The sequence below is a fragment of the Spinacia oleracea genome, chromosome 3, assembly GCF_020520425.1.
Source record: "Spinacia oleracea cultivar Varoflay chromosome 3, BTI_SOV_V1, whole genome shotgun sequence".
NCBI lineage: Eukaryota > Viridiplantae > Streptophyta > Magnoliopsida > Caryophyllales > Amaranthaceae > Spinacia > Spinacia oleracea.
Window position 1 is genome coordinate 5,896,236 of NC_079489.1, and position 12,031 is coordinate 5,908,266.

A 12,031-nucleotide genomic window follows, 5' to 3' on the forward strand; every position below is an offset into this window, starting at 1 on the left:
AGCCTAAGTATCGGTTTATTAACCGAAGAAGGTCAGGCTCCTCTCTCACCATTTCACAAAAGGATTATCTGTTACTAAGGCAAGGAAAATCGATCCATTATTATAATTCTAGACTTGGGTCACCTATGGTTATCCGAGTTATGCCCAGACCGAGAAAGCACTCAGAGATATCAAGTGAAATCCAAGAGGAAGGAAGGATCTCAGGAAGGTTCATTTAGCGAAGGTCAAAAAGACTTTGTCTCGTGCTCACATTGTTTTTGCTTGCAGGTTTTTGACCTTGTCTCGTGCTCACATTGTTTTTGCTTGCAGGTCCGGAATGAAGAGAAAGTTTGTTGCCCTTCCATCAGATTCAGCACACCGTCCATGGAAGAAGAAGAAGAAGAAGAAGAAGAAGAAGAAGAAGAAGAAGTCCCTTTCTATGTTATGTCCTAGTCTTAGTAATCCCAGTGTTAGTGATGAGTCATGTTTGACTTCCTCTGTTAGTAGCGTTATGTCATGTTGTATGGACTATCATACTAGTGTTAGTTGTGTAGTTGTGCCTCCCATAAAACAGCTATAAGCTGTGAGTAATGGGGTGGGTTTGTTTGGTTTTGTCCTTTGCTTGTTTGTAATTACTGCCAAAAAAAAAAAAAAAAAAAACATTTTTGAGTCACGAGTAGCCTCAGCAAAAGTGACCCGCTCCACCCGAGATCCCAAAGACCAACCAATTGACCCAACCCATCACCCGATTTTGACCCAAAATAGCGGCCCGGAATCCAAATCACAAGCCTCTCAGCATATTTTTCTAGTTTAGTTAGTTTTATTGTTCTCGGCTCTAGAGTATACTCCGTAGTATTTAATCAGTTCCCCAACTTTCAGAGAGAAGCAAATACAGGACAGTAGTTTCATATCTTCATCAAAATCTGGTGAATAATGCTAATGCTATGAATGAACAAAGACACATAATTGAGCAAGAGAAGAAAATATGAAGTAAATACATATGATACATAGCAGCTGAAAGACAGCTCAAACACATTTCACATCTTATGTGAAACAAATTACAATTACTTTCTGGTGTATAAATTAAGATTAAAATTACTGCAGATTGTCCCAACTTTTTTTCCTGGGCAAATTTTATTAGTTTATCAGTATTCATCCAAATAAGTAAACAATGTTTCATCTTTCTTCGACTTCCTCCTGCTAAGTAACGCCTTGAGCAGACGCTTACTCTTGCTGGGGTGACGCTCGACTTCCTTTGGCTTCTCCTTCTCATCGTGAACTCGCATTGAGACCGATTTCCACGATTCTGAAAGATACTGCTCATAGCAGACACATTTCCACATTTTCAGATAACAAAGCGTAAAGAATTTGAGATGCTGGAAAGTTCAACAAAACTATATGAATTTTGATGTTTTGGATGCTTACCCGTTGTTTTTCAACAGCAGAATTCGGAGTTGTTGGCCTACTGGATTTTGGTGTTGTTGGTCTCGAAGCAAGAGAACCAGAACGCAAGAGAGGAAACCGATGTGGTGAAACTGATCTTTTGTCTGATTATCAAAAAAAAATTACCGGGAATCAAAAATTGATGACAAGAAAGAAATTGAAAAAACTGTAAGAAAAATCACCACAAATTAGAAGATGCACCCAGGTGAAAAACACATTTTTTACGGATTAATAGCACACTTTTCCAATTTAAAAGCACATTTTTGCGGTTTAAACGCATATTTTTACAGTTTAAGCACATACATTTTTTCAGAAAAAATCTTTTTACTTTAGTGATTGTCTTGTACTTAACAATATGTTCTTTTAAAGCGGATGTGTTTTTTGTTTGTAAAAATGTGTTTTAAATCGGTAATTATGTGCTTATAAACAATAAAAATGTGCCTTCGAAGGAATAAAAATACAAAATGACCGGTTGTATGTAAAGCTACATACAACTAGGTGTAACTTCTACCAATTGAAAAACAACATATCTGGAGTACAAACCTTGTACTTTTCTGGGGGTGGAGCTGGCAAAGGAGAACGATCCAGGTAACCGAGATGGCCGAGGAGCAGGTGAAGTGGAGCGTCCTCTTCTGTTGAACACGATACTCATAAAATTTAGTCAAATGATACAGAGAAGTAACTACACAAGTCGAATGAAAAGCACATTCGTGGAAGCAAGACTTACCTGACAAAGGAGGATGTTTCTCTAATAGTAGATGATGTATCTCTAACTGAAGATGGTGTCTCTCTTAATGATGATGGTGTCTCTCTTAATGAAGATGGTGTCTCTCTAATTGTGGATGGTGTATCTTTAACTGTGGCTCTAATAGCTGAAATGAACAATCAAAGAGCAATACCATGATTAACCAACAATAGTTAAAAGGTGATATTCCCCCATTTTATTGAGTTCCCTTCACTTGCATTTTACGCAGTCTCCAATCCACAACTTTGACCATTACGCCCCGTTTGGTAGCCGGTAATAAATGGTGAGAATGGTAATAAATCTTAGTGTTATTTGGCAAGAAAATAACATCATGATGTTCATGGAAATGAAATTTGTCCCAGATTGGTGTTTTTCTTCATAAATTTGCATTCCTACCTAATATCACTCCCCAATTGGTAATGGAGGGTAATGGAAATTTATAAAGAAAAAGCGATAATTTGAGTGAAGTAGCATTACCATGGGAATGAATATTGAATTTACATACAAATTCATTGCCATTGACACCATTTATGACCGGCTACCAAACGGGTCGTAAAGTATTTAAGAGAAGTAAAAGTTATAAAAAGTTAGTTTTTATTGACAAGAGCAGGGAGTAACATTTTTAACAAGAATGAAACCTACCACTCCGGAACTGAAACCAGTCATCTTCATCTACGCCGCAACTTCTGTACTTCAAATTTGCAAGATCGCTGCTGTTCATAATCTGACCAGCTGTTATGAAATTAGCAGATCAGTATAGCTATTAAGACGAATATGTTTTTAGTAATTTTCAATTTGAGAAAACGTAAAGGTAGGATTTTTCTCTGAAGTTAACAAACAAGGAGCAAAAGGGATTGTTTTCTTGCCTGGTAAGACATATCGTTTATGGTATTTCGGTGTATCTATGATGGATGATTGCTGGGCCATACCTTCCCGATCAATATACTCTTGGCATGTGCGTAATCTCTACAATAAGAAAAGGACCGTAAAAATGGAAGGGTCAAATGCATGCTAAATTACCCCAAACACAGAAACGACACTGATTTAAACTGAATCTTAGCAAGCTTTTTTTTGCCTTCATCAAATTCGTCACCAAAACAAGAAGCTATTTATTTGCGGGCCCAACGCAAGTGGTCATTCACTATAAACATTTAAAACAGAACATGCGAGCTGCTGCAAATTTTAGATGGTAGTATTATTATCTCTAAATCATCAATCAAATCAACACACATTGGAAAGCAAACAAATACAATCCTATGCAAACATGATGCTATATACGAGCTTTTATTATGCAAGTAGTTGATTTACAGTGATAAACATCGAAACCAACAACATGCATGTGTATGGTGGGGAAAACGGTTTACCTGTTCAATACATGACACGTGAAATTCCGTCTCGGAGACTTCTTCAACCTTTTCTTCCAAAAGATCATTAACCTTATAAGTCACTGAACCTAAATGATCTACCGTGTTCACCAAAGCTTTGATAGCATAATCCTTTAATGTCTCAATAACTCTGCATGATTAAGCACATAATAGCAGAAATTAGCAACAAAGAGGACAAACACCCAGAGATTATAAAATGATTCAACTCCAATTAATCGAACTTCTAGGGGCCTTACAATTGCTTTTGATCATCATTGGTGTAAGATAGTTCAAAATACTCCGCTGCTGAATACAGCTGAGTTCGCAAATTCTTCAAATCCTAAATACCACCGAAAAGGGAAAAAAACTAAAATGATTACATATTATCATACTGAACCTGATAGTTTAGATCATATCTAGGTAAAGCCAACCAATTGTAGAAAAAAATTCAAACCACGAAAAAAGCATAAAAAAGCACAAGTATGAGGATACCTTAAGGCTGTCTGCAAAGAGTAAACTTTGATGCATGGATGACTCATCGTAGTTTGATGTTCGATGATGAATAGGCAGAGTCGTGGCAGAACTCAGAGTCTCCATGAAGGAGAACAATGAACTTCACAATACTTTATTCCTGCAACACCCACCACCATATGTTCAATAAATTTACCAAATCGAAGTTAGTGAACTGAAAAAGGAGAAGAAGATTCCAAATATCCAGACCCCTCAAGAAAAAGGAAAAATAAATAGTCTCTCTTGAAAACACCTTTTTTTCAAGTTTATTCTAACTTCTGCAAAAGAGGAAAAAGCTACAAGTAGAGAAATCTCATTTGTGGCCTCCTAAAATTGACAGTTTTGTAAAACTTTCCGTTTGAATATCCAATAGATGCAACAACAAGAACAAAATAAAGAACAGAAGGAATAAAACGAGGTATTTCAGGGAATGACTTATTTTTATAAGGATTTGAATACTGAGCTCGGACTAATCAATCAAGATTCGAACTTGGACGTGCCCAAATTGAAGGCCAAACTTAGTTTAGAGAATAAAGATTAAAGATATAAAACTGGAGTGTTGGGAGCAAAATGATACCAAATCACTGATGTTCAGTAAGACATGTCGAAAAAGTAGTAGTATTATACAAATAATTATCCATATTTCTGTACTACACAAAGCAAAATCATGGCATAAATTGCCATTTCACAGATTAAAACTAATCCAAACAGCTCAATTTGTCTCTTCACTTTGTCTGAATCTTCAACAACACTCATTGTTTAAAGAGAAACAAAATGCCAAAAGTGTTCCCTCAATCCTTAAAAACACCAAAAAATGAAAGATTTTCAGACATTAAGGGAAGAATATCCAACCTTCACCCAAATAAAATTCAAGTGATAAATTAACAACATTAAAAACAGAAAGACCCCACCTTTGAAATTTTAGCAATTAGTCAATTACTAGTAAATACTAAATCATTAAGGTCCCAATTCATTTATGCAATTCTCAGACTTCAACTGTTCTTCTTTTGATCCTTATTTAGCAATATAGAGAATTTACTTTTTCCAAATTCTAAAATGAGAAACAAATTTCATCAAAACTAATAAACCCAACTCAAAAAGTTACAAATTTTGAAACATTAATTCATCAAATCAAACCATAATCCAAAAACCCAACTCAAAAACAACAAATTCCAAACACTAATTCATCAAATTAAACTATAAACTCATAACAATTCAAATTCCAAACACTAATTTCACAAATTAAACATTCAACAAAACAAAAAAGGCTCAAATTTTCCAATAGTAAGAACTAAAACCAACATAAGAGAAGCAACCAAACCTGAAAATTGGATCCAGGCACCAAAAAACACCCAAAGTTTCAACCTTTCTTTGCACCAAAAATTGGCAGCTGACTTGGAGAAAAACTCCCCAAAATCCAGGAAATACCCAAAAAAGAGAGAAAAATCAAGGTACAGGAAGAAAGGCAAGGTCTTTGTTTGAGTTTGGTATGGAAAAATTGAGGAAAACCCCACTAAATTTAAAATGAGAATGGAGAAATTAGGAGTGGGAGTTTTATTAGAGGGGAGCACGTCGGTAGAGGAAGAGCAGGAATTGGGTAGCTTTCTTGCCTTTCTAGCATGGAATGCGGAGTGACTGGGGTTTTGAACTTGTTGTACTAATTAAGTAATTAATTAACTAATTTAAGTGTTAATTAAGTAATTTACTAATTAAGAAAAAAGAAAAGTCTACTTTTTGCTAATTTTAAATGTTTTGGGGAGTTTAAGTCAGCATGAAAACACCATCAATCATGATTGTAATTGGGTTTTGTGGGGTCACTTTTTACACTTTCTATTTTTTCTTGTTCAACGCTTCATTTTCTTGGTCATCTCTAGTTCTTCTATACATGGGTTGTTGGTGTGGATTGTGGAAATGTAGAATAATGGGTTTGTTTGGCTTGTGCAACTATGCAAGAATGTCTTCTTGTCAAACAAATAAAATAAAAAATTATGAAAGAATGTTGCAATTATCCTAACAAATTATCTTATTGTATGTTATGAAATACGAAATATTCTCTTTGTACTTTAATAATTGGTGCACCTTGACCGGCATAAAGTGTAATGAAGGTGCGTTGATTTTATTAAATAAGGAAATAAGGGGGGTAAGTGTGGATTAAATAATTGAAATGAAAGATCATGGAGGTGGGGTAAACGTGGATTAAATAATGAAATATTAGTAGTGGGGTATTTGGCGTAAGAAAGAGATACATTAATAAAATAAGGGGAGAAATGATAAGTGCACCAATCATTTAAATACGACCGATTAAAGAAAGTGCATCAATCATTAAAGTACATAGGTAGTATTAAAAAAGATTGTCTAGAATATGAATTATCCGGTATACTACTATTTGAATTGAGTCGAGTATGTAATATGTATACTGTGTATGATATAAATTGACTTGACTTGAATGAGCTTGCACATTTTTGTTTGACTTGAAGTAATAGTACGAAGTAGTAGGCTAGTTGACAATGTTTGGTGTAGAAAGAGCCACAAAGGGTAAGGCAACAGATGATGTAGACGGGATTCGATTCCATGTCTTGGGTATAATTCAAGGGCAGATCTTTGTATGTGTTGGGTTGGGGTTGGCCTGGCCCCCCGGCCGGAAAATTTTATGGTGTATTTTTAGTTACATCCCCCCTAAAATTTGTGTATAATTGTATAATTACATAGTATATTGCTTTTTTTTTTTTTTCTACCGCCCCCTTGTAAAACCGTTTAAAGTCTGCAAATTGTATCACCCCCTCAAAACTTTGCCAACTAAATTAGTTCACATCCACATGCTACTTGACAATGTACTTGAATAAATTCCGATCCGGCCTACTATCAAGTTGAGTGACTTGCTATCTGAGTTATTACTCGAATCAAACACAATATGAATCCCCCAATTGTATCTTTGGTGAGTAGGACTTCTTAGGTGCAGGTTGTTCATCCATGTAACTAAGTAGAGTTAGAATTCTTATAATATGGTTGCTCACTTGCTCATTAGTTTGTTCATTTTGGTATAAACAAAGTTAGTAGTTTTTTTTTAACACACAACAGAGAATTATATTAAATTAAACTGCAGTAGCGGAGACGAGTTCACAAACTACAATGGCCCAAACCCAACAAAGTTAGTAGTTGGGGTGGGGTATTGACGATATAATTCTTATAATATGGTCTTTGGAGTAATGGAGTTGTGGCTGTGGAACCACAATTCAACTAAACATACAATTAGTTAAACTTATGTTGATCATTTTATAATATAATCCCCAATTAGATTAGTTGGTAAAGTTTTAAAAGATGATATCCAAGATCTAAGATTGAATCTCGTCTACATCATTAATCACCTTGCTCTTAGTGGCTTTTTCTACGCCAAAAAGAAAAACAACCCCGGTTTATACATGTACGTTGGAATTTCATTTTACCTCAAAACCGTTAACAATAAGATTTGTATTTTTCATGATTGAAATTATATGTGACGCACCTAATATTTAAATCAGAAAAAACAATTAGTAGTGGCATTAAAATGAGTGGGTCTTGACAAAATCTTGAAAAATCAAAGCTTAACTTAAGGCTTGATTTGAAAAAATACAGAGTAATTCTTCATATATTGTACTCCCTCTGTCTCTTAATACTTGTACCGTTTTTAAGGGACGGAGGGAGTATTTAAATTAAGATGAGTATTTATGTTAGCTATTGTTGGCCTTCTTCATAGTACGACAAAAGAAAAGTCTACAATCGAAATGGTCATCAATGATAACAATGCTTTAATTTTTACTTTTTACTTTTTACTTTTTATCCTTGTAAGTTTAATTTTGGACGGAGGTCTTGTAATAACGCGGCTCACTGCTTGTGATTGTTTCATTTCACGTAATCTTCATATATTTATGTATAAGACTCGAACCCGCGATCTCACGTTTAAACACTGAAGTGTTTACCATCGAGCTATAACACATTGCATGCTATCATGTAAAAAAATATACTAATAAATGTAATAAAAATGAACTGATTAATAATATTTTCAAATACGAAGTAAGAATAATATAAATGTTACTAATGCAGTAACTCGGGGCATCGTCCGGACCTAAAAACTAGTTAAGATATATATAAAGAGTCTGACTTAAAAAACTAAATTAACTTAATGAATATGAAAAAGTCTCAACAAAATTTGAATTAACAAATGTTAGTGGAACGTTTATGTGGCAAATTAAGAAAATTTTAAAACAAGACCATAGTGATTTAATTCTTTACAACACACTACAAAGTACTTCTACTACTAGGCCAAGAACCACCTTTAAATAAATAAAGAAAACTAACAACATGAGCATTAGCTCTTAAAAACAAGAAACAAAAATGAGTAATCTCTTTCGGCCCTTAAATATTGGCACCAGTTTGTGGGTTACACTACTTCGATCTTAGTGAGCAAAAACATATGATACAGATAAAGATGGCAGTGAGTCGGGACGGATCTGGCTTTGGGTTGAGTCGGGCTTCAGGCCGAGCTCACGGGTCATGGGCCTAACCGGATCGAACCCACAAGAGGGCCATATATATTGTATGGGGTCGGCCGAAAAGTTCAAAACAAGGTCCGTCCCCGACCCAAGTCCATAGCCTTTCGTGTCGGACCGGCCGATCCGGCCCGTTGTGCCTAAGGCTAATTTTACTGAATTTGGCGTGCTTTGTCGTACCGGGACAAGTCGTGTCGTGCCTTGTCGTGCTTTTTCCAAAAAATTAAGGCACAGGCCCGGTCCAAGGCCCACGACTTCTCCCCCGTGTCCAGCCGTGCTTTTTTCGTGCTTGGGCGGTGGGCCGTCTTTAGATACACATACTTGATACTTCTCACTCTACTTCGAGGCATAATTCAATAATGGTTAAAAAACCACACAAAATTTCAACCCCTTTAACGCAATAGTACGAAGTATGATTAAAAAAAAACTTTTCACTATTTTAACCCTAGAGTTTAAAATACCTTGCATCTTTGACTCTTTGTTATTGTAGAAATTAAAAAGGGGTAAAACTTTTGGCCAGGACTCACTAGATTGGTTTGGTACTCACTACTCAATTACTCATGTACTCTTACAAGACAAAGTAGGGCCAATAACCATGATTTTTCATATTTGGTAGTACCATCCCAAAATTCATCATTCATCACAACTACAAATTGACTCTTCCTTTAACTTTATTTCCCTTTCTTTTATAAATTGTGTCCTACACATATTATAAGTTTATAACACATGCAACAAACATCCACGGCTAGGAGTAATGGGTTATTGTAGTAGGTTTTGAAGTATGGTGTTCAATATTTTAGATCGAATTCATATTTTATGAATTTCTTAATTATACCATCTAACCGAGGTTATCAGGATCGGGATCCTACCTTAGATCGATGAAGGGGGGTAGGATCGGATCGGTAGAATCGGATCGTAAGATCCTACTAAATGATAAAAATTATATTTATGTTATTAAAATACAATGTAAAATCATTGTAGTAAATTTAATATTTAAAGATCATTTATGCTTGCATAAGATTAATACTTGTGTAGACTAGTTGTTGGACCGTGCGCTAGCGCGCACGATCCCCCAAGGTATACAAATTTTCTTTACAGAAATGTTACTTAAAAAATCAACATTTACAAATTTACGTTAAATGCTATAAAAATAATGCTAAAGTTTGATTTGCATGTAATTAATAATTTGAAATCATACATACGGTGATACGGTTACAATATTTGTCATTGACAATGTAGCATTCCACAAGCAACATTGATAGGAAAGACGAGAATAGGGCGGAAGAAAGCTAGGTTAGAAAGAGTGATGCGAGAAATTCGGTGGAATGAGTTATCGGGTTCCCAAGAAAAGGAAGAAAGAAAAGGCAAAATAGAAAGAAAGAAAAAAAAAAAAAAGAAAAAAAAAAAGGAGACACATGGTAGCTATATGACCAAGGGTATAATTGTCCTCATACTATTGATAAGAATAAGACAAAAACAAAATTAAGGCACAAAATGGGGGCATAATGGTAAGTGGACTATTGGGTGAATAGTAATAGAAGTTCAAGGCTTTATAAGTGTTAGGATTTAAGTTCAAAATCACTAATAATGAAGTGTAGAAGTAACCACTTATCCCTTTAAAATGTTTATTCATCAATTTTTTTTTTCATAATATAAAAGTTAATCAAAACACGTAAAAAACTACTCCTAAATAATGAATAAAAATTACCCTTATTTATAATAAATTTATTGTACACCGAGAACATATATATATAAGACATTTTCAGAATTGTCTTCATGTATTATAAACCAAGAGAGACAAATTGAGAGAGGCCGCATATAAAGCTTCAATAATTTGGCTAGCAAATTAAACAACCAATCCCCTCACCCAAACCACGTTAGTTTTGGTTGAACCATTTTTTATCAGCTCTAAGTTTTTTATGTTTTTGGTGTAAATGGGCCACAAGAAAAATACAAGTTACAAAAGAGAAGGTGTAATTTGAACTTGTGATCTATCGATAATACCTCATTGGTATCAAATTTACGTTGTGGAGTAGTAGATGTAACAACTTTACTTTGCCTATAATTAGGGATTTAGGGGGTGAATACAATATGGTACCTTGTCAAAATTTCAGGAATCGTTAATAGACTAACATGTTCCAGTTTACGGTACTTTACCATTTTAATTAAAATTTAAATAAATTGTTGCTAATTTATTGAAAGAAAATCTATTTATGTTTGAGCTTTGCTGGTTATAGTTTAGGCTTAAATAGTAATTCTATATTAATATATTTCAAAAAATATCTTGGATTGTTTTATATTTTGGGCATATAAAGCATTTTTATATGGCCCGATTCTTGATTTTGGGTATTCCAATTAAGAATTGTTGTGTACAGGGTACCTAACAGGGTACCCATTCCGAAAAATTAAGAACCATAACCGTAATCTAATACAACAAGTTACCAATTTTATCACCCAAAACCAAAACCTGCACAGTAGCTTTCAGTTCCGATTCAGAGCAACTTATTTTTTGCTCACCCATATCTACAATCACTTATCTTTGTCGTTCTATACGACTATACACACGTAACCATTAAAGTGATCTTTGTAACTCTCTACGTACACAAATACGGAGTAAAATTAAAGCGATCCATGTAATTCTCATGTTTTTAATCCAGATTATTGGAGATTTTTATAAAAACAAGAGGAAAATGAAAATATTTTCAAATTAAAGTGAATGAAAATTAAAGAACCCTTTTAATTAAGTTAAATTAGCCGCCAACATAAACCTAGAAAATTAAAATGATGATTAGATAAACTCCAGTAGTGAATTGATTACTGACTGCTCATGCGGATCGGATGCCTAGGAAAAAAACTCATGATTACAATTTACAAGCGTTAAATCCAATATTATTGTTCATTTTTAATTAAATTCATATAACTTACTCTTTAAACATGCAATTAATTTGTTGTCACAACCTCCATGTAACTGAAACCACCCTACTTAACTATAATTTCATTTTGGATTAACAAATAATTAAACGGAGGAGTACCATTGTTCTATGTATTAATTGTCCGTAACTTTTTATGTGTTATCTACCATTTTTTAGGAAGGAGGATCCAAAATGAAGATGAAGATGAAGAGTATTAATTGACCTTTCCATGCATATAAATTGTGTAAAATTGAGCAATAGTATAATGTTCTGTGGATATTCCTTATAACATCTAGGATATTCAATTTGGTAGGTACATACAACTACGTAGTACAAATTAAGTATCACTACGTAGTTAAGAGCTGTTAAAAACTGACCCGACCCGACCTGAATCGATCGAACTTGTAACCGACCATAACCCAAAATTTTGGTAAAACAAACAACCCGAAAATCGACCTGTATCCGTCCCGAAAAAACCGATAACCGATTTTAACCCGATGTTGTATGAACCGAACCCGACACCTGACCGAAAGATGATCGATAACCGAACTG

The 12,031-nt window shown here is 34.4% G+C and overlaps 1 protein-coding gene across 1 annotated transcript; it reads right to left on the minus strand.

Annotated features, from left to right (window-relative positions):
• Positions 1 to 945: 945 nt before the first annotated feature.
• Positions 946 to 5,670, minus strand: LOC110783129 (protein ABIL2). Its single transcript, XM_021987432.2, has 10 exons — positions 5,363 to 5,670; positions 4,024 to 4,162; positions 3,789 to 3,871; positions 3,532 to 3,682; positions 3,034 to 3,133; positions 2,810 to 2,899; positions 2,150 to 2,294; positions 1,966 to 2,054; positions 1,405 to 1,526; positions 946 to 1,295 (listed from the first exon to the last, which is right to left on the minus strand). Exons 2-10 carry the CDS (start codon positions 4,126 to 4,128, stop codon positions 1,125 to 1,127), a joined length of 1,056 nt encoding a protein of 351 aa, XP_021843124.1. The 5' UTR covers positions 4,129 to 4,162; positions 5,363 to 5,670; the 3' UTR covers positions 946 to 1,124.
• Positions 5,671 to 12,031: the final 6,361 nt, after the last annotated feature.